The sequence below is a fragment of the Aspergillus brasiliensis genome (assembly GCF_001889945.1).
Source record: "Aspergillus brasiliensis CBS 101740 unplaced genomic scaffold ASPBRscaffold_31, whole genome shotgun sequence".
Taxonomy (NCBI): domain Eukaryota; kingdom Fungi; phylum Ascomycota; class Eurotiomycetes; order Eurotiales; family Aspergillaceae; genus Aspergillus; species Aspergillus brasiliensis.
In genome coordinates, this window is record NW_027137472.1 from 16,539 (window position 1) to 44,398 (window position 27,860).

At 48.3% G+C, this 27,860-nt stretch overlaps 7 protein-coding genes across 7 annotated transcripts; 2 read left to right on the forward strand and 5 right to left on the reverse strand.

Annotated features, from left to right (window-relative positions):
* Nucleotides 1–2,533: 2,533 nt before the first annotated feature.
* On the reverse strand, nucleotides 2,534–3,476 carry ASPBRDRAFT_189781 (uncharacterized protein; the record flags this gene model as incomplete). The annotated part of the gene is made up of 3 exons (XM_067620174.1): nucleotides 3,143–3,476; nucleotides 2,938–3,093; nucleotides 2,534–2,871 (listed from the first exon to the last, which is right to left on the reverse strand). The coding sequence occupies exons 1-3, from the start codon at nucleotides 3,255–3,257 to the stop codon at nucleotides 2,534–2,536; spliced, it is 609 nt and encodes a 202-aa protein (XP_067472988.1). The 5' UTR covers nucleotides 3,258–3,476.
* A 525-nt stretch (nucleotides 3,477–4,001) lies between these two features.
* ASPBRDRAFT_487678 (uncharacterized protein) lies at nucleotides 4,002–4,827 on the forward strand. The gene is made up of 3 exons (XM_067626158.1): nucleotides 4,002–4,039; nucleotides 4,150–4,316; nucleotides 4,412–4,827. Exons 2-3 carry the CDS (start codon nucleotides 4,209–4,211, stop codon nucleotides 4,673–4,675), a joined length of 372 nt encoding a protein of 123 aa, XP_067472989.1. The 5' UTR covers nucleotides 4,002–4,039; nucleotides 4,150–4,208; the 3' UTR covers nucleotides 4,676–4,827.
* A 1,067-nt stretch (nucleotides 4,828–5,894) lies between these two features.
* ASPBRDRAFT_79645 (uncharacterized protein) lies at nucleotides 5,895–13,781 on the reverse strand. The gene is made up of 6 exons (XM_067629470.1): nucleotides 12,185–13,781; nucleotides 10,693–12,126; nucleotides 10,302–10,638; nucleotides 8,585–10,230; nucleotides 7,760–8,530; nucleotides 5,895–7,698 (listed from the first exon to the last, which is right to left on the reverse strand). Exons 1-6 carry the CDS (start codon nucleotides 13,656–13,658, stop codon nucleotides 6,392–6,394), a joined length of 6,969 nt encoding a protein of 2,322 aa, XP_067472990.1. The 5' UTR covers nucleotides 13,659–13,781; the 3' UTR covers nucleotides 5,895–6,391.
* Nucleotides 13,782–14,158: 377 nt separating this feature from the next.
* Nucleotides 14,159–15,524, forward strand: ASPBRDRAFT_139500 (uncharacterized protein; the record flags this gene model as incomplete). The annotated part of the gene is made up of 2 exons (XM_067619100.1): nucleotides 14,159–14,408; nucleotides 14,482–15,524. 2 exons carry the CDS (start codon nucleotides 14,159–14,161, stop codon nucleotides 15,522–15,524), a joined length of 1,293 nt encoding a protein of 430 aa, XP_067472991.1.
* A 545-nt stretch (nucleotides 15,525–16,069) lies between these two features.
* ASPBRDRAFT_35696 (uncharacterized protein) lies at nucleotides 16,070–19,190 on the reverse strand (the record flags this gene model as incomplete). Its single annotated transcript, XM_067623373.1, has 3 exons — nucleotides 16,070–17,841; nucleotides 17,900–19,036; nucleotides 19,103–19,190. The coding sequence occupies 3 exons, from the start codon at nucleotides 19,188–19,190 to the stop codon at nucleotides 16,070–16,072; spliced, it is 2,997 nt and encodes a 998-aa protein (XP_067472992.1).
* A 449-nt stretch (nucleotides 19,191–19,639) lies between these two features.
* ASPBRDRAFT_60299 (uncharacterized protein) lies at nucleotides 19,640–24,033 on the reverse strand (the record flags this gene model as incomplete). The annotated part of the gene is made up of 8 exons (XM_067628203.1): nucleotides 19,640–22,157; nucleotides 22,196–23,054; nucleotides 23,082–23,206; nucleotides 23,260–23,407; nucleotides 23,457–23,709; nucleotides 23,760–23,808; nucleotides 23,870–23,898; nucleotides 23,959–24,033. 8 exons carry the CDS (start codon nucleotides 24,031–24,033, stop codon nucleotides 19,640–19,642), a joined length of 4,056 nt encoding a protein of 1,351 aa, XP_067472993.1.
* A 462-nt stretch (nucleotides 24,034–24,495) lies between these two features.
* ASPBRDRAFT_139496 (uncharacterized protein) lies at nucleotides 24,496–26,357 on the reverse strand (the record flags this gene model as incomplete). Its single annotated transcript, XM_067619099.1, has 5 exons — nucleotides 24,496–24,778; nucleotides 24,823–25,566; nucleotides 25,695–25,838; nucleotides 25,890–26,103; nucleotides 26,156–26,357. The coding sequence occupies 5 exons, from the start codon at nucleotides 26,355–26,357 to the stop codon at nucleotides 24,496–24,498; spliced, it is 1,587 nt and encodes a 528-aa protein (XP_067472994.1).
* Between the last annotated feature and the right edge of the window lie 1,503 nt (nucleotides 26,358–27,860).

The window sequence follows — 27,860 nt, forward strand, 5'->3', positions numbered from 1 at the left end:
CCCTGTAATGGTCAACTTGAATTATAACTATATTTATACTATACTGGTTGATCGCCTTCAGTGTTAGTACATAGTACAAGTATAAGTCTCTATAAGATATTAAATATTATAATACTTATTTGCCATTCCTCTTATATTAATCAAACTATTATTCTCTGCTGTAGATAGTTTACAGTTACAACCATCATTCCAACTAGCTACGCACCGATAACCCAGTAAGGCAAGATGTAATTTGGGAGGGATGTATAGCACCTCATTCTACGTGGGCCAGACAGTTGATCATTAGTTGATCACAGTGGACCACGCTTCACTGAAATTCTCTTCTCGGTTAGCTGAGTCCAGCTAGATCCAGAAAAGTGGGGAGGGGGCTTTCTGGGGCTTGCTTGGTGGTCAACATAAGTGGGGTTGAAAGGGCCGGTCACAGTCTCAGTTCAACGTTGGATTATCTGGTCCTTCGGTGCAGTATTGAGCGAAACCAACAGCACTCCACCATCAGAGAACCTTGCGAAGTTGAGCACCGACCACACCGCCTTTCCATCCCGGCGGTGGAGGTTCTCTGCGGGTTGGACATCTATCTTCGGCTGTCTTTCAGCATTGAATCATATTTACAATTATGGTAAGGCGCATAGTGACAGCATGTGAACTGATATGATTGAATTATCTGGGATCGTTTCTGATCGTTGCTCTAACAAGTACAGCAGATCGACACCCATCTTCGGGTGAGGGGGTATAACGTGTTGTGCAACGAACTTCTGGATGGTACTTTCAGAGCTCAAACGAACAGAATCGTGACCTTCAATTGCCTGGCACTCATTCGGGCCACCGCCTGTTTTGACATATTTATCCTTTGCCTACTCAGAGATTCTATAGCTTGAGCATCGATCTTCTCAATACCCAGATAAAATTCATAGAGTGGAAGGTGTATGGTTCGATGACATGCTCTCCGTACCTCCAAAAGTGAGAGTGATATCATTACGTGCGTGTCTAATGTGTAAATATGATTAGTTCTCTATGTGAACTTTCAATCAACATGGGATTTCCAATATGGCTTTGAATTTCCGACCTTGACATATCCATATGTGCTCACCAAAGACTGTTGAAAAGTTCTGTGTGACTTTATTACCGGAAGTTCCACGATGATGCATGGCAACCCGGACGTCAAGTTATGTAGAGTAGAATACCCCGTCAATTGGCACAGGTTTGGGCGGATACACATGGGATGCAGACATTAACAACGGTCATGGAGCCTCTAATGACTCATGATCATCCGCAGTGTTTAGTCCAAGAAATGAAAAACAAAATGGTCGAAGTATATGGAGGGCGCATCTGCTATGTACGCCTATCATATAGCTCGATACAAAGAAATAGTCACTGTGCTATCACCGCCTCCTCCCGAGCAATAACACCCATACGGCGGCTCAAATTATCAAAGTATTGAGGAGCCAATCCTGAAGGGAATCTTAGGTCCCAAAGTTACAAGAATTAAGATGGTACATCCAACTATCCCCGGGGCTGAGGAGTTTCACTATCAGATCTGGCCGGAGGACAAAACTGACTCCTGACATGAAAGTTTCGGGCATCCTGATCCAGCTACACACTGGCGACATGTACGACAGTCTCGTCATTTCTCTACCATGGTATGACTTACAACTTAGTACAGCGACTGGTACCTGGAGGCCCCTGGAGTGTTTGCCGAAAGCGACTTAACAAGTTCCGTGATTAGTATCTCGCAGAACGTCGAAGAGAGAAAATTAGCAACACTTTTGCAATCGAGTATACAACCTCCGAATTACCTATATCAGAGTTACTTGGGTTCCTCGATTGCATGTTCCCAAACAATGACACGACTCGTGCCCGAAGAATGCGCATCACTTCATGGCATTACCTTGGTTAACAATGCAGCCGCTGGTGCTTTAACCGTTTTTGTAGTTTTTGTGAAGCGTCTTACAATTTCTTTGTGATATCACTTTCGACCCTTCACTGTGGAAGCAGCCCTGTGTCTCATTTTGTTGCAACTATGACTTTAATGAACTGGGCTGCATTGAATGGCCGGTGCTATCTGAAAATGGAGATCTACATCCGCGGGTATGGTGTTCTTTTACTCTTATCAGATATGTAATTGGCCAATAGAGGTAGTAAGCCAATATAATTAGTGAGTATATAGTCAAGTACCTGGCATTGAAAGTCCTCGGCCTATGCCTACCCTTGCCCGGTGAAATGCAGATGGCGAAAAACTTAGATGTGCATTTCATTGACCTCAGGTTCGCCCCAACAACGGTACAGGTATCATTCCCGTTTCTGGTCCTCCCGAGTACTGCAGCAATCAGATCTATATCTGCTTAGTATATTTCTCCCCGATTATGTCCGCGGGAAGAAATCCGATTTGAGGAGCACTATCGGCCTCCGCATATGATTTACGTGTCCAGAACCCTGCGGAACGTAAAACCTTGGCATGGGTACTTTCACGAATACCGTTGCTCCTGTAGATCATTTGATTTCAGTAGGTAAAGCGACAATAAGTGCGAGAGGTAGCTTACCGGCAATAATCGTGCTGTTCGCCGACCCATAAGCTGATTTTCCCAAGTAGATGCATAAGCATCAGATAGACCGGTATAGGCCATGATCCATGGAAGTGGCCGACAGAAATAAGAGCAGCCCCTAAAACAGACTCGGCGTACACAAAGGGAGAGTTAACATTTTTGACGAAATCTCTCGAAGGGCCCATTGTTCCCAAAATGAATATCAATGCACGCGTGTACACGAATCCATGGAGGGGCATCATGCTAGAATGGTAATGAACGGGATTTTGCGTGCAGTAGGCACGTATAGCCAGTATGGGTCGCATTATTGATCCGGCCTGGTACGCTGGTCCTATTATTTAGATCAGTCATCCTGCCTCGAAGTTAAATTGCAGCGCTACCCGCTCGCATCACATACGTGTGTGAGGAGGGTAGCCGTTGGGGAGGTCTTTAAATAAAGCTAGGGATGTCACTGAATGCACACAGCATGCTGTAACCGCCGCTATTGAGCAATTAAAGTTTCCATAATAGAAGATCACTTCAAGTGCACCTGACAGGATATGCCACAGAAGCGCTAGCATATGTTAACTTTGAGATATCTCTCCGGATACTCTTTGGCTTACCTTGATGGCGGGGCCGATATACTATTTCTTTATTCAGCCCATGGTAAAGAAGAAAAACTCCGTACAGGCCCAGGATGATAGTGTCATACTGATTTGTTTGAACGTGCTCACTCATCGTTGCGAACCATCTGGATAGAGATCGACAGAGAGAGGTTGGCTTTTATATAGTGCGCGAGTAACGTGTATTTCTATGTTGAAGGCCTAACGCCCAATATTGTTTGCCTTACTAAGTACGTTACCTGACAGTAGTAACTAGGTCACCTGCCACGGCGAGACAGTGAAAGGCACGTGTTGATCGTTCGCTATAATCTCTCTCAGTTCAACCTGATAGAAGGTCTTGGCTCTCTCTATCAATGAACGGGTTTGTGCTACTTGACGAGATCGGACATCGATATTATGGCCCACGGTGGCCCTGGTGTCAACGTGCAATATGGGGTCTACTATATTTTAGAGGTATTGCCATGCAAAGCATGCCGATTGGTAGATAGTGTCAAGACTAGTCCGATTCACGGGACAACATCTCTATTCCATAGCCAACGAAATGCGTTAGTTATAGTTCAACTGATATAAACATCAGCTGTATTGGATCTTCGCACAAAACATTTCATTGGCCAGGTCATTAATTGAGCACTAGAGCCCGCCAAAAGGTCAGATCCAGTGCACGTAGTTACACCACCGTAGGCTCGTCTGCAACTCTTCTTGATGAAAATGCTTAGCAGGAAATCTATGAACCCAATACTATCAATTGCAACACTTTTCATTCGCTTGTTATAACCCACGCCGCTGGAGATACACCAGTCCAGCACCTGTCAGCTGACAATGTGCTTGCGTGTGGACGTGGACCTGGGCGTGATATTGGCTCCGGGAAAGATGCATGGAGGGTTGACATATAGATAGGTAGCTACATAGCCCCAAGAGACAAGACATCTTCCGTCTGAATTTATTTTGTGTTACTGTGGTTGAGTTTACGTTAACCATGTCCACGGCCGTCTTGTCTACACCAGAAGAGCCAACTCGGTACCCAGACGCTCCTTCAACGTGGGATAATGCTCTAGGCCACATATTCATGTGCTTTGGCTGGCCTTCATCTGCTGGAGGACCACCTCCAGCATCGTACCATGACCTCGAGGAAAAGTCCCAGTTCGCGAACCAGACATTTATTGGGGGCTTACAGGTCTGTGTTATTGTCCACTACCTGGAAAGCCCAATCGGTTGGTAACTTTTAGTCACAGGTAATGAGTCACACTACTGACTCTCGGAAATATAAAGGCACATATGATGAGCTTCTATGGATTCCTGGAGCTTTTCAGAATCCTTGGTCAGGGAACAATCCAGATCTACAAAATTCTGCAGGAGCGAGGTGTCCAAAATATCATCCCATGGGGCTCTCTGAATTACGACGCGTATCGTACATGCGTGCGCGGGATCAAATATTCATCAATCAGGACTGCTAATGCTATGACTCGCTCCATCGACGAGAAAAAATTTGCCATTCTCTCCGGAGGAACCTTTTGCAGAGTTGTGCGCAGTTAGAGAAATGAAATTCTCTAGACGGAATAACCATCAGCGTTGGAAACCGATCAAGAAAACCTCCCATGTTCTATGAATTAAGGGTACCCAAGTCTTCCGATGACAATCTCTTCACGTCCTGACATACATTTGCAACGCTCTTAGTTTCTTCTCGGTGTCAGATAAGATAGCAGAGAGGTGTTAAATTTGGCTATGGGTCTTCTTACCGTAGTAATCAAATATAGTCCGCCTTCACCCTACCATCTTGTCCTCCTCTAGCACTAAAATCTACATGTATAGCTAGCATCTGACGTAGCGCGCTCGATCATGTCCAAAAAAAAAAAAAGGAGACTGAACATCTTGGCTGTGGTACAAAACAGCCTTAAAAGGGGGCAGGTAGATGGTCGGCTTGGTACTTGGTTGGTAGTCACAGCCAGTTCAAACGCCGACGACACGGAGCCGCCAAATGTGCGCCAAGTTGCATTGGTGTTCTGATAAAGCTTGAAGATGTAGACTATCCAAAGAATAGGGCATGCAGACAATCGACAGCGCCCCTTTCAAGTATTCCCCATGACAACAATGAAGAATGTTCTGGCGTTGCGAGCACCATACTACAGTCGTCAAATCCCAGTCGGGACGTGCGAGTAGAAGCGAGTCCTTCTAGAAATATCTGGTAAGGCTGGAATGGTCAACGTAAAAGGGACAACGGGCGACGGCATTCATTATCCGCGACTGAACAACAGGGGGTATTGGTTGTGGGTAAAGGACGCCAAAATTCGGATTGAAGGGGCTCAGGTACGATCAAAAGAGTGATCCAAGATAGAAGATATTCACTGTACTGTATCAACAAGCTTAGACCTCCATTTGCAGCTCACGGCAGAGAACCTGTCAGTCTTAAAAGACCGCTATTCTGTTTTTGAACGGAAGCCCAATCCACAATGTCAGGTTGCTCCAGACGTTGTTTCCTCAAGGCCTTCGCCGCAGTCGTAGAAGGGTGTCTGCAAAGATCACGTTTGTCCGATGAGAGACTTCGAGACGCCGAGGCTGAGTAGATACCATGGTCCTTGACTTTTACAGTACATGCTAGGCGACGTAGACTGACTCCAATTGACAGGGCATAGAGTACTGTCTTATCATTGACACCTATGGTCGCTCCAATTATATGCAACGAAGGACACAGCAACTGCAGCCACTATGCATGTTAGGCAACCACCTTGCTAACTACGACTTTCAGGTGTGGCCCACGATACTCTCGCAGAAAACAATGCTGTCACATACAGTCATGTATGAGGGTCATCGCTAATCAGCTTCATGAGATGTGACGGAACCATGTTGGTTTCCGAGGGGAGACTAAGTCAAGGTGACCACTTGCGAATCGTATCTATCTTCGAAGCTGTATTAGCTGTAAGCTGTTCTCTACGTCAAAATCCGTCATGATGCCTTAGTGTATAGACAGCTAATATCAAACGGAAAGCGCCAACTATAGGCGCACTTTGTAACTGAAGTACTCAATTAGGTACCTCGTTACTTATATGCTGACAATGCTATCAGATTCCTCCGATTGATCATGTCCCATGTGCGGGCCTGCTTCAGAGTTTAACTCATACCTATCCTTAAAGCCAACTAACAGCCCTTGGATGACAAATCTTCCCAGTTTAGTTACTTCAGTCTCCTCTCCCTTCAGCCAGACTTTTAACCCCGTAAAGTCTCACACTCAAGAAGCCAGAGAAACGTCCTTCCTCATAATCTAAGCTGCGCATCTGAGACCCAGTGGCTGCCACCAGCACAGCGGTAACCGCCAGTTTGTTTTATCCAGCGGTAGCCCATGACACAGACTCCCATTTCCCGCAATTTTGCCTGCGCTTGCTGCTCTCGGCGGCGATTTCGTTCCACCTGCTCTCTCTGTTTGCGGATTTTTTCCAGTTCCTCTTCCCGTGCCCTTCTTTCTAGCTCGCGTTGCAGGCGGGTTTGTTCATGGCGGGCCCCAGTCTCATGGTCACTTCGCCGTGCTTCTTCCACTTCCCGAACCACAATGTCCTCGTCTTCCTTCGCTTTCCGAAGAGCCTTTGCCTGCTTCTCTTCGCCCGCTCTCAAATCCAGATATTCCTTTTCTCGAGCTTCAGCAGCGGCCTTGTCCTGCTGGAGTTGGCTCCACACTTCATCCGTGACTTCAGTATCTCGCGGACCAGTATCTGTAGGTGGGAGGCCGGAGAGTGAACGATTTTTTGCATCCGATTTATTGCTCGTTGCCATTTCCGTATTCGAGGAGCTATGGCTATTGACTCGAACAGGCAAACTGAGAGATGTTGCCTCAGCTTTATCCTGCGACGGTAGATGGTGCGTGCGCTGACATTGTTCTCTCTTCAAGCGTTCGGTCACCATTTGATCCAAACATTGGAGTACAGCCGTTTCAGTAATAACAAAGCAATTCCGATCGGTACCTTGGAGAACCTTTCTGAAAATGTCCTTGGCAAGGATATCGATGTCACGTGCATTTGCCCAGCTGGCGGTCCTGGAGAGTAGATTGAAATGTTGACTCAGATCTCTACGGAAATCGTCTCGTGGGTGCTCAAGAACACCAAGATCAAATTCCACATTCGACTTATCTTGCATATCCTTTTTGCGCTTCTGGAACAAAGATGTGAGGAGAGCGATGCAATCAGGAGCAGATAAGGAGTTGAACTGTAATGACTCTGGGAAGCGGCTAGTAAGTCCTGGATTAATCGCCATTAAGCGGTTGATGTCGGCATCGTAACCGGCGAGAATAATAATCAGTCTTTGCGCAAATTGGGGCTTTGTTATGCGGTCCACCATCTCGTCCATGGCCTGTTGCCCAAATTGTCCATCGGCAAGCCGATATGCCTCGTCAATGAACAGAACCTTACCAAGCGCACGTTCAAGGGTTTTTTGCGTCTTCGGACCAGTCCGCCCTACGTATTGTCCAACCAAATCTGTAGTTGAGACCTCAACGACATCTGCCGAAGCCAGCAATCCCATATCGTAGTATATTTGCCCCATTTTTCTTGCCGTACTGGTTTTCCCCGTACCTATTGGAGACCAATATCAGAATCCTCTTTTGAACACTGCTTGACCCGATGAGATCCTTACCTGGAGGACCACGGAAAAGAAAGTTAAAAGGCACTTCCTTGCGAGGATCACATTCCAACTGTGTCATCTTCCTCACAATTTCCCTGTAACCTTCTAGCTTCGCAATAATCTCGTCACATCCTACCACACCCTCAAATAACCTTGCCACATTCTTGTCATCTCTCTCCCTACGGTCGAAGTCTTCGTCAAAATCTTCGGCATCCAAGGTAGAGTGCAGCGGACCTGCCACATGCCGCATACAAGAGATCCGTCTCTGATGCCGCATTTTTGCGGAGTTGAGCAGAATGTCGACCTCCCCTGCATTTCCGAAATTAGGCCGATTCCGTGCTCGTTCTAACATCTCCAAGGCTACCCTTTGACCACGTTCAGTGACATTGAACCCTTGCTCTTTCAACTTCATGGTAAGGATCTGGTCCAATTCCTCCTTGGTAAAGTCCTGAAATTCCAACGCCTGATCTAGCGGGAACCGTCGACTGAGGCCTGGATTGACGTTCTGAAACATCTGTTGCATCTGTTCCCGGTAACCCAAAAGCAGAACACATCGATCTTCGCCGGCCGTGCTCTGCACCTCCGCCACGATAGTGTCCACCACGGCACTCCGGTATTGGTCACTTTTCGCGCCAGTACCGTCCGAAGTGCCCCCTGCAAAGAGACCATAGGCTTCATCGATGACCAAAACTTTACCTAAAGTAGACGCAAGTATGCCTTTAGTGTTCTTCTCAGACTCGCCAATCACGCTGCCAACAAAATCCGAAGGATTCTTTACCACCACTAGCGAGCTTGTCAGAGATGGCAAATGTAGCCACATATGACTTATTCACATACCTTCGCCGTTAGATAACATCCCAATATCGACCAATATTTGACCGTAAAGTTTCGCAACTGTTGTTTTACCAGTCCCAGGTGACCCCAGGAAGACCCTGTTCAGTGTAAACTCGACTGGGGGCAGTTCTTGCAATTCACGTTGGTAGTTGTACTGGATACTGTCCAGCAGTGACTGGACAGTCGTCTTCACTGACCCCAAACCAATCATGCTTTTCAGTTTTTGCCACGCAGACGAACTCTCCAGCGCCCGAGATGGCTCGGGCCCTATGAGATCCTCCTTCGTCAACAAAAAGTCATCTGATTGACCAACCCGGTTTAGCCTTTCCCATTTGAGTCTTTCGGACTGTCGCTCTGCAATTCTGGCCCTGATATTTTCAATCGCCCTTGCATTGGCAAACCCCTCGCGGCCACGGCCTCGTCCAACACGACGTGCGACGATGCGACTGTACAGTCCGCTCGGGCCATCCTCAACTTTCATTTGATTTTTATAGTGCTTCTTGATACTGTAATCAAAAATTCTTAATAATTCATCATCGTCATAGTCATTGAACTTGAGTTCATGAGGAAAGCGACTTGGCAACCCCGGATTATGGGAGAAAAATTTCTCCATCGGCTGCTGGTATCCGGCAAGAATGAACACAATCTTCCCTGTGAGATTCTCAACCTCTGCCAGGAGGAAATCTAGGACCTGTGTTCCTCCAAAGCTGCTTCCCTGCGCAAGTTGATATGCCTCGTCAATAAACAATGCGCCTCCACCGGTGTTCAGAATCTTTTCGAGGGTCTTCTGGCACCCTGAGACACCATCGTTTGCCAGCCTCGAACCGGTTGTCTCAATGAATGTATCGCCTGGGATAATTCCTACGGAGGCCAGGAAGCGAGCATAAAGTCGTGCCACTGTCGTCTTTCCTGTGCCGGGGTTTCCGAGCAAGACAGACCCGAACCTTTCGGTTTGGAGATCAACCCCCTGCCTAAAACACACATCGACCTTGGCCTTGAAAGTTAGGAATTTTTCCTTGATGGATTCAAGTCCGATCATTTCCATCAGCGTGTCAATTTCCCGGCTTTGAGCATTGAGAAACGTTTTCTGGTACTCCCAATCATCCTTCGCAGCTGATGATGTCGTCGCAGACTTGCTCTGGCGACCTGTAACTCGACAGCTGTTTTGAGGGACCCGTTCACCGGCGACTGAGTTGGTACTTGTGTCACTGATGCCTTTTGTTGCCACGGTGGTAGGAGCTGTCCGAATAGCTGGGTCCTGTCTCTTTGGGATGTTCTTGAGATGATGTACTTCATCCCAGTGCTCACGAAGGACTCTCATCCGCTCGTCCTCTTCAGACTGATCCCGTTGCAGACACCTCAAATACGCGATTTCATCCTGGGCTTCAGCAAGATGACGGGTGTATTCCTTTTGCCTTCTCTCTCTCTCTGCTTCAAGCTTGAGGTTCCGTTGCCGTTTGCGTTCTTTCGCCCGATCTTCCTCATTACAAAACCGACACGCCCCTTTGACCTGCGCGCAAGCCTGGGAACTGCAATGTCCACGCGAACAGGTCCATTCAACGATCCTGGTACAGTTCATCTTGGAATGGTCGACCAGCTGATGGCATCTTGACGGACATTCGTGGATCCCACACCCCAGCTTGACACCACTGAAATATGAAGTCAGCGTTAAAAGTAAGAATACCTTCAAATACCAAGTAATCATCACGGGGGAAGGTACCATGGTGCTGGGCAGCCGCCATCCGGACATTCACTTTCGAATTCATCCTTTGTTTTTAAAATAGCGGTCTTCAGGGGATGTTGTTCACACTTAACAGGTAATCCATCATAAAGGTGGCCGTTGGATTTCAGATGATCCATAAATGGCCTCCAGGTCTTTTCTCCCTTTCGACTTGAGACAAATGTCTTCGCGTTTCCCACAATTATCAAAACGTTTCGTGCCCGTGACAACAGGACAGTCAAACGTTGAGGAGCCGCCATAAACCCAATGTCACCGGTTTTATTACTTCGGGTTAGAGATGCGATGACAATCTCACATTCTTCACCTTGATAATTATCTAATGCCTTGATTAGAAAGTCAACCTCGAAAGTCTCGCCTGCATCCTACTTGCCTATCGTTGATAGCTTAATCCGCCGCTTTGAATGATTGGCCCCCGCTTGCGAGAGGAGGCCCGCCTTGACTAGGTCATATGAATCAAGGTCGTTCAGGACTGGGTCATTTTGTTTACTTAACATCTCTCGTAGCAGATGCAGCTGTCCCAGGTAAGGAGTCAAGACAACCAGCTTGTCGGTTCCATAACCCTGTTGGCCGAGGTACTTCACAACCTGTAATACAATCTCTGCTTCAAACGCATTCTTCTTGCTTTGCTTGGATCCTTCATCCCGTTTATCGGATAATTCCGCGAAACTGACTTCGGGGTGTTCATGCTGGAAGAAGATCACGCGGTCCTGCAGTCCTCGCGGTCGGGGCCGGCTCAAAGTCTTTCGATCGTCTTCCAGGTTGGGATAGGTGAGACGTCGAACAAGCGTTGAGATTTCCGGACACATTCGGTGCTGTTTTAGTAAAGTTGTATGCGGATACCCGACATGGATCAGCCTTTCAAAAAGTGAAACGTTAAGATTGTACCCATCGCCTTTCTCGATACTCAATGCGTATTCGTTTATCTTGGGCCGGAGCTGCAGATGATCCCCGATCAACACCAACTGCCTTGTCTCTGGGGCCAATGCCGCAAGGACATGTGATTCGAGGATTTCGCCTGCTTCCTCAAGGAGGACGATTCCTGGAGAGACATTGCGAATGACCTTTGAATATTTAGCCGAGGCTGTAGTTGTGCAGCCGATAATGCGTTTGGATCGTAGAATATCCCTCGTCTTCTCGCCCAAAAGGCTCTCTAATCGACTGCAGCATTTGTTGAACTGCGCGGCATGGGTTTTCACAGTCGTGATCTGTTCGTCCAGTATTGCATGTTCCCAGACGCGGTGTTTCTCATTCCTCGCTTCCTTGCTCATTTCCCAAACACTGCGGCTGGCTTCAGGGAGGCGGTCCGCGAACACCCCGGCATCCATGCCTTTGACCCATCGCGCGTATAAATAATCTTTTCCAATTGCATGGCCTCCACTGCCAACTACCGTCATGCCATCTTCATCCTCTGGCGCCACAAGAGCATCGTATATTTCCGGTTCCTCAAATTCCAGATAGTCCATGACAATATGCGGAGTGATAACCAGGTTTTGGTAGTCTGTAAATGCGGTATGCAGTGCCTCCTTATCTGCATACGCATCGCTTCTCAGTCTGTTTAGAATGTTCCATGATTCTTTTGACCTCTTATATGACGATCGCTGTTCAAACAAGCTGAGCGGCTGTGTCCGCGCTGTTGACTTTGAACCGATCCTAACGATGCCTGAAGGATCAATACCGACATCCAAAAGGTCCTCCAAAAACTGATCGAGAGCATGATTGGTGTAGCACATGACAAGAATCTTCTCCTTTGTATGGTCATGGAGGACTTTCGTCAGGAGGGCGCCGATGAATGATTTCCCAGTGCCTGTAAGCAACAGCATTATTCAATCTGGGTAGAACAAGAAGCCTTCGCGCCTACATACCTGGAGGACCTTGTATAAGGCTGACTCTCTGAGTCAACCCCGCAAGCAGTGACTCGAGCTGTGAGGTATCTAGTCTCACCGGCTTTGAGATTCCCAGAACGCTTTGCATATCGCCATTGCCATGCTCGTTAATTGCATTGACCACATTCAGAGAAACAATTTTTGATTCGTTCACGGACTGCCCTTCCTGTTGCAGGAATAATTCCTTCGTCAAGGGAAGGTCCACCGTCTCTTGAAGGCATTTCAAAATGGGCTCGTAGGCGAACATGGGTGTGTCCACAAGAACGAAATGTACGTCGCTGTATAGCTTGAGATATAATAGCGTTTTCTTAAAGGCTTCATCTCCAGCAATCCGGAGCATAACTATCGGTGGCTCAGCGACAAGAGCATCTTCATCTCTTTCTATGGTAGCGAAGGCCACGATTTCGGCTCCCCGGGTCAAGCACCCGAAGGCTTGGTGCTTCACAAAATTTCGGTTTTCCTTCACATACGATACGCGTTTCTCCTTTGAAAGTTGGCTGATGTTCTCGAGACCAGACTTACAGCTCACTCCCAGGCAGCATGTATGAAGTCGTATGTCATTGTCTCTGCCGCAGGAGAGCCGAGCAACAGAAAGATGTCTTAGGCGGAACGTCAATTTTCGTCCCTTTTTCCTCCCGTTTGCAATCTGGACATCCTCCCGTAGTTCGGAAAGCATGTCCTCTCTCAAAAGCCGAAATTGATTATCAAGGAAAGCCGTTACCCGCTGGTGACCTTGGAGTTCCCCAATATCCTCGGCGCGACGAAAGAATGGTCTTCCCGTACAGCTAAACTCATCGGAGGTTGGAAGGATGGCAATCTTTCGGAAATCAGGAAAATCGTTATCATGACGGCCTCCCGCTGTGAATGCGGACGAGTCGATCGTGCCCCCAGAACACTTCATTTGCAGAAAATGGTTCAGCTTGTGTCCGAGTCCACGCAGCTCGATAGAAGGAGAGAGAAGCAGTGACCCGTCGTTCACCATCGTCTGCGCGTCTGCAATAACATCCACTCCGCAGGAGCTCGGTAAAGAGAGTAATTCCGTCATCATCCATGTCAGCGCGTAAATTGCATTGTCGTCCAGCGTTCGGGATGCGAACGCTTCCATCCAGGCATTCCAAAGGGTACGCGGCTCAAGGAAGATGAGGAGGATTCGCTCGAGAAATTGCCCGTTGCAGAGGTTTTTGATTCCCGGATCGCTCAAGTATTGTAATAACTTTGCCGTGTACTGGTTAATGAAGTCAGCCGTTGTGCTAAATCGCAGTCCCTTCTGAAGGGCAGTCAACGCGCTGGGGCTGGCCATGAGACGTTCAACAGCAACGGAATGGTCAATTTGGGCTAAAATTGCCTCGACAAATCTCTTGAAGTCATTCACATTCTGGACCGACTGCTTTCCTGCGATAACATCCTGAAGATACTTCTTCTGGCGATCCGACCTGGTTCTAACCGCAGACATGTTGTAATCCTTCTTGTGAGTGTGGGGGCTAAAGCTTTGAAAGTCGACTTATGACTGACTATCATATGGGACAGAGCTTTCCTTGCAAATTCAGGATATTCCAACCAGGCATGTGCATATATATGTTCTCTTTGGGGTGGGCGGGGTGAGACACCGCTAAAGCTGGCTGACCTTGCACGGACTTGGTACACGAATTGCAAGGTGTATACCTGAGCACCCAAGTAAGGTCTTCCATGGAAGGGGCTGGCTTGGCAGCAGATGGCAAACTTGCATATTATGCCACGTCAACAAGGATGCCTATGCTGGTCCCCACGAAGGGTTCGCAAGGGGGTGTTACATGACTACGAAAACACGGGAGGGAGCAATGCCCTGTTCTTTAATTACCATCGAGTTTCCATCAGAATAGACACCTCGTGGCTGCAACTCGAGGCTCCTAGACTACCCTCGACGATATCTGAACGCATTTTGGCATCTTAAGGCCATCGGCTCATATTCTAACAATGTCCCCAGTTACTTCCCATGGACGCAATAGAGGCTGTGCAGATGGTTATGGAAGGAACAGTACGCCATGGAGTCGAAAGCAAAGAGTACAGCAGGCTCCTCCTCCGCCACGTGGCGAGGTTCTTGCAACTATTTATCTAAGTGACCTTCAAGCGGAGAAGCAGAATATAACCTCCCAGATAACTGACAGCCAATTCCTGGCGTCGTACAACTGGCTCAGTGGAGGAGGGCCTCATATTCTCATACCTGGTAAGAAAGCACATCCTCAAAAGCTTCCCACAGGGAAAGGATATATCCCCGCTAATCAGGCATGGCTGAATAGGTGAGCCTCCGAAGTGGGCTCCTCTCTCAAACCCAACTCAGCTCTCAGAGGATTCGGGGTTATACTTTCGAGATCAGAATGCCGCTCGCTATCCTAGCTACCCCATGGAGCCAATGGTTCAAGCCATTCTTGCAAGCAAACCTGGCTTCCTGCTTCAGGACATTGACATTGTCGCATGCGGAAGTACACTCGGGAATTTGTTACGTTTTGTGCGCGGCGAGGGCAAGCCCTTTCGAACCCTCATTGAAGTCATTGGGAGAACAGTCTTCTTCATGAGGAGAGAGAATGCCCATGACGAGGTAATCCCGAACGTATATGGGTACGGTCATACTTTCCCAGAGGCATATACCACGTGGGGTGCGAACGTGAAAGGATCTGAGTCTCACCAAAGAGTGATGAAGTATGACTTTGCTGGTATGAGTTGCTTAGTCCGCTTTGAAGCAGACGGTTATCTACCTTCGGTGACACAGAACCACCACAGCAGTCGCAGCTCAGAAGGGGATCCAGCAGAGGCCGCAGAAGATCTTCTGTCTTCCTTCGAGAATGTTGCTATTTCCAACTTACCTGCAAGTGGTCTGAAAAATCCAGAAACCCTCAAAATATCAGCGGGAGGTGAATGCATCTCTCAGTCGGCCATTTTTGACCTGAAAACCCGCTCCTTTAGAAAGAAGGACGAGGACACACTCGGCCAAGAGTTACCTCGGCTGTGGATCGCACAGGTCCCGTATTTTATTCTTGCCCACCATAAAGCTGGGTTATTTGGTGATATCCAAGTTATCGACGCACGCGAGCGGGTCAGGCATTGGGAGGAAGATCAAAAAGCCACTCTGGCTAGGTTCGCCGACCTGCTGAAGAAGATAGTGTCTTTTGCGCGAAGCTTGGACTGTGGAAGATTTGAGATCACCCGCGAAGACGGTGCGACCGTCTTGGAACTAAGAACGCAGTGCGCAGGCGCTGGCCGGGCGCTACCCCTGCATGTGGCGAATAAATGGGACGAGGAAGTCGCAGGATTCGATGGAAGCTGCTCCGTCGACGGGTTTTGAGATGATGATTATATGGCATTCTGTCGGTTGAAGATTATCTATCGTGTTGACAGTAAAGGTGACAAGGAAAGCACAAATGGCAAGCTCATGTGGATACTGCAAACATTTCAGAATGGGAAGGACAATCCCTTGCAGGGTTAGAAGTATTGGGATACCAATGCAATTCGATCAGCCGAAGCCCCGATTGGTTTGAAGTTATGTTAAACAGTTCAAATGATACATCGGTTACTAGGATACAGTGCATCCCTAAGTTCGTAGCATTCAAAGAAGCAACCCACAATATCCTCATTTTAACTGTACCGAACCAGACCGTTGTACGGTCATGCTCTGCACCGACAAAGTAGGCCATAGTATCGGAAACCGCAGTTTGGATAAATTGATATGAGTTCACGGACTTGGCAATGGATAGTTATAGTGAATTTAGTCTCCATCAACCCGAATTTTATCGCGAATTAGCTCCGAAGAGAAATTATGAATCGCATTTGCATTAAGGTCCAAGAAAAGAACATGACGAAGTAGGAACCAATAATCCAGCAGAAAGTATGTCAAATGTAGAACATCGTGTTTCGCACATTTTGATGGATTTGAACGTCTGACGTCTCTAGCGTCCGTCCAGTGCCGCCTTCGAGCATACTGCCAGAGGGGCTTGGTTCCGCACTTGCATCAAAGACTTCCTTGAGATAACAGCGGACACGCTCACAAACCAAATCAGCGTAGTACGCAGGCGGACAGATACTGACAGCTTTCGTCGCACGACCAAATACATAGCACATATTGTGGGTTAAGTGCTCAAGGAGGTCAGCTGCGTTCTCGAACAGTGGACGCGGTTTCTGTACAGAGAAAATCTCATCCCACACAATATAATAGTGAGCAGGTCGAGCAGTTCCCTGCAATGCAGAGTGAGCCTGAAGATAGAAATCCCAATCTCGCGCTTCAGTCACTCCACGGTCGACCACTGTGCCGTTCTGGGGATTGGATGACCGATCCGCCTGGTCTTCGTGAGTTGAGTAGAAACGAGTGTGGTGCCGTTTCCCAACGATTATGACCGAAAGGCGTGGGGGGCCATTCCGATACATTGGCTCACACGCGGATTTCAAAAGCGGGACTTCTTTCTCCACCACAAGATTGTACTGACCCTCAGAAACTCCGTCACGGTAGACAATTATATTCTCGGGAAGCTGCCCGTTCACAGCAACCCAATGCTTTAATCGGGACCGCAGCATTGTATCAAGGGCGGCGACCATTTCCTGGCGGGATGCCTGGATGCGGATCTCTGCTGGCCATTGACCAAGCCTTTTATCGAGAGAGGCAACCATGCCTGCCACGCTGGGTGCATGCTTTGCAGACCCCGGCGACGGATGGGTGACATCGATGCCGACGATCATCGTTTTGCCATCGGAGATGATTCCCAATTCATCAGTTCCCAACACCTGATTCACGCCACCGAGCTTCAGATTGATTTTCAAGCAGACATTGGCGAGGTACTGGTCATTTTTGTGGAAAAACTTTTCCTCGAGCACACAGACGTTGTGGACACCATTGTGCAAATCGCAAACTCGTTTGACTGAGCTGTATATATCTGTATCTTTGGCGGGAAGAATTGCCAAGACCAAGTCCAGTTTATGTTTACTCATCAATTCTGTGATAGCATCAGTTATGGCTTGATCAAGCTTGGTTGCTTGGTATTTTCCATCATAGTAGGCCCCTGTCACATCCAGTCTCCTTCCATCCATTGCAGGGCTCGCAATAACACCCATGTCGTTTAGTTTTGAGCTCAAAGCAGCCAAGCAGGGCTTTAGGTCGGCTGGCTTTTCGAAGTATACCCTTTCTCTGTCGGACACAAGGTAAATAAATGCCCAGAATGACAATCGGCTAAATGTGGAGAACTTTGCGGACTTCATGTTCCAGCTAGCCGCGAGAGCGTCCACCTTCCTGCGGTCTCTATAAAGCACGGAAGGTGATTGTAAGACCCTCCCTGGGACGGTTATGAGGGTAGGGTCACTATCCAGCCCAAAGTATCGCTGTTGCGAGTGGTTAATATGACCCAACAGTAAAGGAAAGGTAAACTGTACCAACGTCGTATTGAGTTGGGGTGTCAACCCCAGTGCACCAGCACCTTTTGTCGTAATGGATCGAGCATTCTGGGCGGGGTTGCGCACCGCAAATCGGATCATGTTCTGAGTTTGTCTTCTGTTCAGCTTGACTCCCGCGGCCTGGCCAGCTATAACAACGCAGACTTCGACCGGCAAATAGGACGGATCTTGACGTGTGCCAACATTAACTACTGGCACATTGGAATCAACATTGAGCCCGTATCCTGGGTGTGGCGTTAGGACTGGTCTGCTCCGAAACGGGGGATTCGGTAAAACACGTACTTTCCCGGAAGAAATCCTCGACTGTGGTGTACCTTCCGTATTCTTCTGGTCCGGACTTGGCGGGTTTTTTCCCTTTGGATTTTGCCTTACCAATGGTTTTTGGACCAACGCCTTCAAGCCAGAATTGCACTTCCGTGGGCCCAGCACCGTGTTTAGGAACAATTGGAGGGTGAGCTAGAGACTTTCCATCTGCCGGAGAAGCCAAGCCTGTGATCGTTTTGAACCGTGGGATATCTTGGCCTTGGCTATTAACCCGGCGGATATGGGTAACTCGAACTCTCAGCCTTTTCAAGAAAGCTTCCAGCCTGTAGACGCTTGGGGGACCTTCTCGTCGGTATGCAGCCATTACCGTTGATAGCTTTCCTTCCTGATAGCATGCAGCATATTTGACCTGACAATTTATAAGGAATCGTGAGGTAGCAGCGCGAACACTCACAAAAAAGCCCCTGAGAACCTCGAGACCAGCACCCAAATCAAACCGTTCGACAGAGCTCGGATCAATGTTGAAATGTTTGTTTGAACCCAGAGATATTGTTTCTTCGCTAGTTTTTGGATAATAGCCCGTCACAATGTTCAGGGTCTGCAGTACCTCGGGCTTGTAGTGAAACATCGCGCTCGCGTTCGTCGAAGAGAGATAATCAAGGCAAGCAGAAATACTTACTTTCCCAGTGAACGTCACTTTCACGCTGAATACCCTTGCGTTCTGTCGGGAGTGATCATCGTACTCTTCCCTATAATTCACGTCATACACACGTTCATGCTGCTTCTGCAACAGATCCACCCTGGAGATAAGGATGGATTTATAGTCCGACGCAATGCTATTAAGCGTCTGCGCAAAGTGCGAGACCAGCAATAGACGGAAAATCTGTTTCAGCTTGCGCCCCTTGGGTTCTTGGGAGACTTCCACATTGTAGCGAAACAAGTCTTCTTTGGACTTAACCGATAATTGGAAATAATTCGCATAAAGAAGAACTTTGTTTCCTCGAGTTCCATACCCCGGTCGCGTGGGAAGACGACCTCTGTCTTCAGGCTGGGGAGAATTGGCCGCTAGTGCTTTCTGGATAGCATCTTCTTTCTGCTGAATCGTTCGATCAAGTTCTGGGGCCTGAGCTTGCCTGGCGCAATACCCTCTATTAGCTCACAAAGGACACAATAGATTTATCTATCATCCCGTAACAACTGCACGGGTCCAGAAACGCTCACCGGAATATCTCTTTGCCCCGGCCTCGTTCTCCACCTCTATAACCTCTCCCACCTCTAGGGCCAGTGCCTCCACGACAGTGGACGTCATGGTCTCGAAACCCGCCGCCTTGTCCGCCGCGTCCGCGTCCCCAACCACGACCTCGAAGGATTCTACCTCGATCGGACATCAGAGGGTAGACTATTATCTATCGAGTTGTCTTGAAGGGCAATCCAGTGAAAAAATAGAAAGTGGGATTCTGGATTGTGGTAGACTTTAGACGAGGTAAAGGGTGGCACGGGAAAATATATTCGTCGAGCAGGATGACAGAGTAGGGACGTATAACACCACGGCAAATTTATAATCAGATCACGAGTCTCGGAAAGTCCAGAATAGATGGTCGCCACCAAATGCAAATGGCCTATTGACCTATATTTGTGGGTACGGTACTACCAGGTGGCACAAGCTTTCTATTCATTAATACTCCCGTTACATTTACTGTCAAGTGCTGCCTTAGAGCAGAACGGATAAAGAATGCCTTCGTTCGCCATAGTCAGAATTCAAAGTTCTGCCGCAATAGAAGCTGGCCGCCGAGAACTCCGGTCTCGCAGTGTCGCAATTGCCATGTCAGCCCCCGTCACGACGCATTCTTCCTGCGACAAGCAACCTTCAACGCGGTGTAGAACCTCGTCATTCAGAACGACTGAGACGTCGTATAAACTTGCCTTGCTGGCATTCCGTGTAATGTTATACTCGACTCGGCTTGATTTTGCCAAGCGACCCAGAACAGATCTTGGGTGCTCGACCATGACTTCCTCCCGCAATATGCGAGACAAGTAGGGTAGTATTTTGATTCGAGTCAAGAATGCCTCGCATTGCTCGATGCTCCCACACGAATCGATGAACAATGCGCCGATAATACTTTCAGTGATGTCGGAATAGAACTTTTCAGCTCCTAGCTGGGCTAAACTAACCCATGGATACGTATTTCCTGTTGCCAAGCACGCGCAAATCGGCTCACGCAGTTTTTGATATCGCTCTAGACACAACTTCTGGACCGCAGATACATCCGGGTTATCATGCCGCATGAATCTCCAAAGCTCCAGAACGCCCTCTTGAGTTTCCCGAATAAATTCTCCGCTCTGCGATTCGCGAATACGGGTCTGATTGTTTTGTAGCCCGAATTCCATGCATTGAAATGCGAGAAAATGTGCGTTGGCCACCGCCGCCTTTGCTTTCGTCATCTCGTCCTCAGTCAACGGCGGCCTATGCTTGTAAAGTGCATCCGTTATGATCATGTCGAGGATAGCATCACCGAGGAATTCAAGCTTTTGGTACGATCCCGTACTAAGGTCCCTTTGCCATGACGGGTGCGTGAGAGCTTCCCATACAAGGGATCGATCAAGAAACTGGTAGCCTATTAACGTGTCAACCTTCTCTTCCAAGTCTGGTCCCATAATAAAGTCCCGCTGCGAGGGTCGCTGAGGTGCCAGGGAAGGCATTCGGTCCGCGACTTCCGGTATGAACACGTGGATCATCGCCCAAGCAAGCTGCATCCCGCCGTCAACATAAGCTGCCCCTACTAGTGCTTCTAATGTATCTGCAAGGGCTTTTCCAGATACTACACGGTTGCCCGCGGGTGGGCAAGGTTGGTCGGAAACCCTTGGGACAGTCCACTTTCTGCTCGTCATCGGCTCCGTCAATAGAAACGGTCCCAGGCCTGCCTTTAGAGCGGCGTGGGCGAGCGATGCATTGGATACTATCTGGCTTTTTCTCTGTGATAAGTAACCCTCGTGCCACAAAGGGTGATCATGGAACAGTTGGATGCACACAGCGAATTTCAAGACGCCATCGCCGAGATATTCGAGACGTTGATAATTGCTCGTCCATTGAGCCGAAGGAGCCGTAATAGCATCTGCAAGAACTCCAAGGCTAATACAAGGAAGGTGCCCAAGAACGGAACTCCTCAGGCGCGCTGCGATCAGGAGTCTCTGCTGTAGCTGCATCAACGCGGAGAAAAGGAGACTTGCGCGGCTCAATTCCCACGGCAAAAGATCAACGGTGCATAAGCTTGCGGGCACCTGTTTTGCCCGAGACTTCCCACAATCCGGGTTTCCCCTGTCGGATAGCCGTTGGCACAAAGTGCTTTTCAGCAGGAGGTTCCTTCTTCTACGAAAAGGCTCGCAGCAGACCAAAGGTTCGGAACCATCGTCCAGCTGGATCCATCCAATAAAATTGTGGGGCTTATTGTACAGAAGTTCGCATCGGACGAGTCCCTGTGGTTGAGAGGAGGAGGATTCACGGTACCAGTCCAGGCAATTCCGCCATCCTCGATTCTCTACCAACCATGTCTCAAGCTCATCGAGAGGGATATCCGGAGATACCAAGACATTAAGAGCATCGACGGCGTCGTTGCTGGGGACCTTTGTCCTTGTTGACGACAGCAGAACGGATGTAGTCTCACGCATTAGCTGCAGCTCGGCCGGCGATATACTGAAACTCTCCAGGGATTGTAAAGAAACGACGAAGTTCGTTTCACTGTCCCAGAATAGCTCCAAAGGTTCTGTTGCAGGAAACTGAACGGATGTTGTGAGAATCATTCCAAGTTCGGGACGATCTTTCCCATTCTGTGATATGCGCATGCGGCTTCTATGCAGTTCATGACCCGTCGAAACAGCTAGTTGCTTCCACGGGTCGAAGATAGCCTCAAGAGCGATCTTCGACGTCAAAGCGGGTTGATCGCCTGCCGCATCTCGCCAGAGGCGTTCCGGGGTCAAAGGCAGGAAATGATCGTTGACCAGCTTGGCTCGATGCAACGCAACATATGCATGAAATGCGGCATCTTTTCGTGCTGCACGCTCTGTGAGCCACCACTTAGCTCCTGTCGCAACGCGAAGTGACTGGTCTACGCCACTGGGAAGTGTCACTGTGGCTCGGACATGGCCGGCCTCATTTTGCTCGAAGTTGAACGATGGGCGTAGATCAGCATGCGGTTCCAAATTCAGAGTGGAGCAGAAATGGTAAAGGTGAGAAACCGCAGAATCGGCGGTCAGCAATGCCCTGGTTGAATTGTTATCACTACCCCCAGACAATCGCTAAGATTGGAAAATACCAACCCGTTTTGTAGTCTCATACGGAGAAGAACATTCTCCGGAATGTTTTCCAGTGCCGCGATCTCCTCTAACTTCCTCTTGTGGTCCCTGTACAGCCGCATCATTTCGTCTTCGAGTTCCTGCCACCGCTCGATCCCTTTTGTCATGTCGTTATCTGCGATCATGATGACAAACTTTGACTGCTGCTGCCGGGCGCGGCCCCGCCTTTGGATGAAAGATTTGAGATTGTTCGGTTGATCAAAACATACAACCAGATGGCAAGCCGTCATGTCGATGCCTTCCTCCAGGACATCCGTTCCAACTATAAGATTCATCTGGCCCTGTCGGAATTGTTGAAGAACATCATCTGCACCAGGTCCTAGCAGGTCACAAATGCCGCTTTTTCTGTTTCTGTTGTTCGACGAACCTACGCACGATGCACACTGGAAAAGGCCGTGGGTAAGAGGATGGCATCGTATTACAGCCGCCAGTACGTAGGCCGTTGCACGTTCACGGACAAAGATAATTCCCGAGAAATGTTCATGGTGCTCCTCCTTCAAGAAAGCCAGAAGGCGGCAGACCTTTTCTGACACTGTGCTAGAGGAGCCAGGAATAGCAGGGGCCAGCTGAAGAATGGGTCTTACTATCTCTGCTAAATGTGCCTTCGCAGGGTCAGCCCATAAAGAATCGGTCATTCCGGCTCTTCCGACAAGTCTTTTAACTGATTCTCCAATAAAGCAATCAGCAGCCCATGTGCCCAGCAGGTTGCCGATCCCAATTGCCTTTGCGTGGAACTTTTCCAGCTCGTCCTGGACCTCCCGAACAACTGAGTGATCGGAGAGTTCAAGATGAGACTGGGCGCGAGAGTGGGCCTGAGATATAGCTTCGAGAAATGGCGAGGGCCAGGCGCGTTTTGAGTCGTCAGGAGCGGCATATCGGAGTAAGATGAGTTGCGGTGGGTGGACATATTTCATGAGGTCTTGTCGTTGTGCTCGAGGTGTTCTGCAGACTGCACTGAGATTCCGTTCTATCTGTCTGCACCCGGGGAATGAGAACCCTTCTCCTCATTGCTTTTACACTAGACTTACGACATGTCATGTAGCTTCGTTCTCATGATAGGGCTGGCGGTCAAGCCAAGGATTCGCGGGACAGACTCGGGCCCCTGCTCGTTCTTTGTGGGGTGGTAGAAATTCTTCATAATAAGATTGGCAGGATGGTTTTTAACGCAATGATGGGCTAATCACCAGTCAGCCAAGTGTACTGAATAGCAAAACATTATCCTTACCTTCGTCAAACACAATGAGGCCCAGCTTTGCCATCACCACAAACCTGTGGGCAAGAGCTTCCGCTAGCACGGCGTGCGTAGAGACAACAATCCGCACGCCGTGAAGGGCGTCGTCCCAAATCCGCTGCTCACTCCAACGATCAACGCCGTCGTCTCCGATTAACAGTTTGATATTCATTGCCGGGATATGAGAAGCGATGACTTCTTTCTGCTGGATCGAAAGGGCGACAGTGGGGGCAAGGAACCAAACTATCTGAATATGTTTGAGACTGAGAAGCCGTGGAGGGATTAAACCATTCAAACCTTATCCAAGGCACAGCGCTGCAGCTCTGCCATTATTCTCATGCATGCTCTATTTATTTTCCTGGTTATTCGATCCTGACGAAACAGAATTCAGGCATAATGAGGCGTACATATGAGTCTTCCCACTTCCCGTATCCATCTGGCACACTGTTAGCCTGCGATACAAGCAGTTTTCCTCGTCTCTGAAAGAGCAGCATACTACAACGATAATATTCTCGCGTAAGCTCATTTCTAGCATTTCCTGCTGGTAGCTCCGAGGCCGGAATTCGTCCATTTCCTTTCTCTCCTGTTATGGTTGCCCTTGTTTGGTATGACTTAGCAGTTAGGTGAGGGAGAAGAAGTCATAAAGTGGGTTCGTAATCTTTATATACCTCCGCGGTGACAACAGAATACGTGGTACTGGAGCAGTAATTCCTTGCATTCCCATTCGAGTTACATACAGCAAGAGGTCATAGGCAGGCTATCTTCATTCCTTAGAAGTTGCGAGCAAGCACTTATATAATCAACAGTGGACTAAATTATCGATCAGGCGTGCACGGTATGAAATTCGGTGCATTATTTGCCGCTCGGATGACGTTCCGAATATAGCAGTTATGCTAAGCCTACAGTCACACTGCGTCTCTCCGACAATGTGATTTACAATGCATACCCATTTTGTAATAATTTAGTTTCAACTAGGAGACGCAAATGTTGCTATTCTTCGTTTTGTATATCGACTACCTCCAATTTCGCCTAGCTAGGTTGATTCGTCTGCGGGCGGATATGGACCTGTCACAATCTGAGCATGCCTTCTCAACCCGAGAAGGGAAAGTAGGCCCGACGAGTTCTTCGGGTACTCCAATATTTGGCTATCCGCAATTTCCTCAAGTTCAAATACCGGGCAATGCTCTACCGGAAATTCCATCAAGGCATCCACGATTCTCTCGGCAGCTGCGCTGAACTGACGCAAAGCCTCACCTTGGGTGCGTGCTAGAATGGAAATGACTTGCGCAAATGTTGACTCGCGCAGAGAATGAAGCCTAAATTAGTTAGCGGGGCAATATTTGGGTCTCAAAGTGCTTACTGATTGTCCGACATGCTGATGTCTGGTCCTCCAGGTAGGTCATAATGCGGCATCAGTGCAAGTATGCCTTTGCCGAAACTTGATGTTAACATATGAAACTTCCGGCCAAGCTTTCGATAGAAATTTACAGCACCACGCTTGTCGTCGTATTCTTGTGTTCCAGGCAGTAGAGCAGGGAATATCTCCTTCATCATTGCTGTCGTCAGGTCATTCTCCGCATTATTCAGGGGGTTTCCCCTTTTACGAGAAAGGACACCGTTTCCCTGGACTGAGACAAATCCTGCGAATGATGGCGTATCACACCCTCTGCAATCCTCAAACAGACGGAGGATGTAATACCGTCGGAGAAGGGACAAGCACATCATATCTTGATTCATATTCTCGATTATATGAAACGCTTCTGCTTTGGATGCTGATTCGGATAGTTGCCAGGAGGCAATACCCGTCTGAGTTCGCCACCCTAGAATGGCCTTCTTCAGAATTACCACTGATTGTGAGGTAGCAACACACAGTAACAATTTTTTGGGCAGCTCTGTTGAAGTATCTTTTACCAATTTCGCAATTTCCATGTGGATGTCAGGAGCATAGTATGATTCTTCTGGGGCGGCGATTCTCAAGGCTCTGCATTTTTCAGACTCACGAGTAAGGAAAGGTTCGAGCCGATCGTTGGTGAAGCGCTGAGACCGCCTAACCTTCGCTTTGCTGCCCTGGGTCTCGCATGGAGCGCTTTCAGCGGGTCTTCTCCTGGGCACCGCCATGAAGTCACCTCCAGCTTCGATTTCCTGCTTCATTGATAAGGGAAATCATATTTGTCAGCCCGTTATCCACCATCTGAGTTTAGGGAAATGCATGTTAGGGTCTATACCAGTGACACCACGCTCACTTGGCTCGTATGCACATTCGATAAAATATTGCATGGGGCTGCAAGTGGATCCATAATAGGAAACTGTGCTTCACAATTCGCGTTTGATTCCAACATTGCAGGGTTTATGCCGTCTTGGTTCTGGATGAAAAAGCTATTGTACTCACAAGTCAGCCAAGTCAGATTGACATAGGACATACCCGACCCTATATAATGCATAACGCCCCAGGTATCAGAATGATTCCCAGAGTCCAAGTATGCCGCTGCTATAATTGCTGCAAGGGCTTTTCCGACAACAGTTGTACTTCCTTTTCCAGACCTAGGATTATATCTAATGTACTTATCGATTGATGTGCGTTGAGCAACCAATGCTAGATGGTTATAACAACAAAGTTGTTGTTTTAGGACGGCAGTTTCCCCTGGTGTTCCACTGAGAAAGATCCTACAAGGTTATCGTCCCTGGACTCTTACTTGGTTTGGCCTTTTTCTGATGTGCGTCAAAATCCAAACAAAGACCGATTACGTCCACGCCAATTGGTGCTAGTCTTCTATTTCCCTCATAATTATCCAAGTCTGCACCGGCTGCTGTGAGTGCGTCCGATAGGAGTGTGATATCCCGGAATCGATACTTGAGGATCCTTTGAACCTCTTCAAGATGCTCGTCGCGGTCCATGTGGTCTGAGATAATTGATCTGCTTGAGAATGTAAAACTTCATCGGACCAGTACTACCTACCAAGTGCCCAAGGCACAGCATGCTGTTTTATACATGCTATTTGCGGAGTCGCGCACGAAACAAGCCACTCGTTTTGGGGTCGTCAATGTGGCGCTTTCCACCACAATTACTGTACAGTAGCCCTACATTTTCACATGCATAGCTACCTGACCTCCCTACCCAGCACACTTCCTGAAAACGTCTCTTATGTTCTCGATCTTCGTCACACCTACCAACCAAGCAGCGTGGCTGAGACGACTACGTCAGGAGACGTATTAAGAATAAAAGCCACTAGCAACTCGTCCGCACATCGAGCGGGGTAGTTGCATCAAGCTCAACCGAACCGTGGGTCTGATGATCGGCAAATAGTTTAACCGCCCACCAAACAGTCATGCTATACCACTTTAGGTATTAACAGAACTGCGCCAGCGTAATTGCCACTTTTGGATCTAGTTGAATCCGCCAGCGAGGTTAGCCAGCACCCCCTACCAGTCGGTGCCGTACGTGCAGATGTGAGGGAGCCGTACGATAAGTTGTTGCCCAGTTCTGCAGCTATGTCATCACATGGAATCAGGTCGTACCAATGAGTAGATGGAACGCCCATTATACGAATCCAGATTCGGTGAATAGACGGTTCATCTTAACGCTCCCAGAATCCTCTCTCTTCTTGACGTTGAGTGTTTTGTATTGCCACCATAGCGGAGGAGTTAACTCATTCCTTCCGTTGCGGTCCTAACTGATGGAAAAGACTGACACGAAATTCTTTACCGCGTATCCGAATAGGTCAAACATAAGTATTAATTAACTCAACAGCCTATTGCCAGAATCCCCGTGGCGTTGCCTTTTCAAGAGAGCTTAGTACACGGTCATGGCTCACTCTCTCCAAAAGCATACTTTCATACGCGCCAAGTTCCCTTTCGATCAGACCAAGAACTTCAAATTCATACTTGTAGCTTTCCACGTCTTTAGAGCTTATGAACAACAGGCCGTTTTCGTCAGCAGTAATAATGGCGATCGTGCTAAAGAGGGCCAGCAAGGACTAGACCTTGAGGAAAATTCAGATCGATGGCAAAGACAGAAGCATGAGAAACGAGCTGCTGCTTGACGCGTCCCAGTGCTTTGAAAGACACTAGAAGCCTGATCGTTATGACAACCGGTTCTAGCGGGGATCCTGTGGTCACTTACAACTTCCCATACAGCTTCTGCGATATATAGTCGTTCGTCGAGTTCCAGTCGATGTCCCGTAGGATCAAACTTTTAGTTTCCATCCTCAGACGCGGCTTTCGAGGCCTAAGATTTGACATCCTGTCGATAAATAGATGGCGGACAAAAGAAAGGTGAGGAATTTGAAGAAGGCTGTAAGAAGGTAAGGTTATGGGACATGAAATGACGCCTGATAGACAGAGCGTATTATAGGTTGCCATGCCTATCCATGTGACAGAGCAGCTACGTTCCTCCTTGGT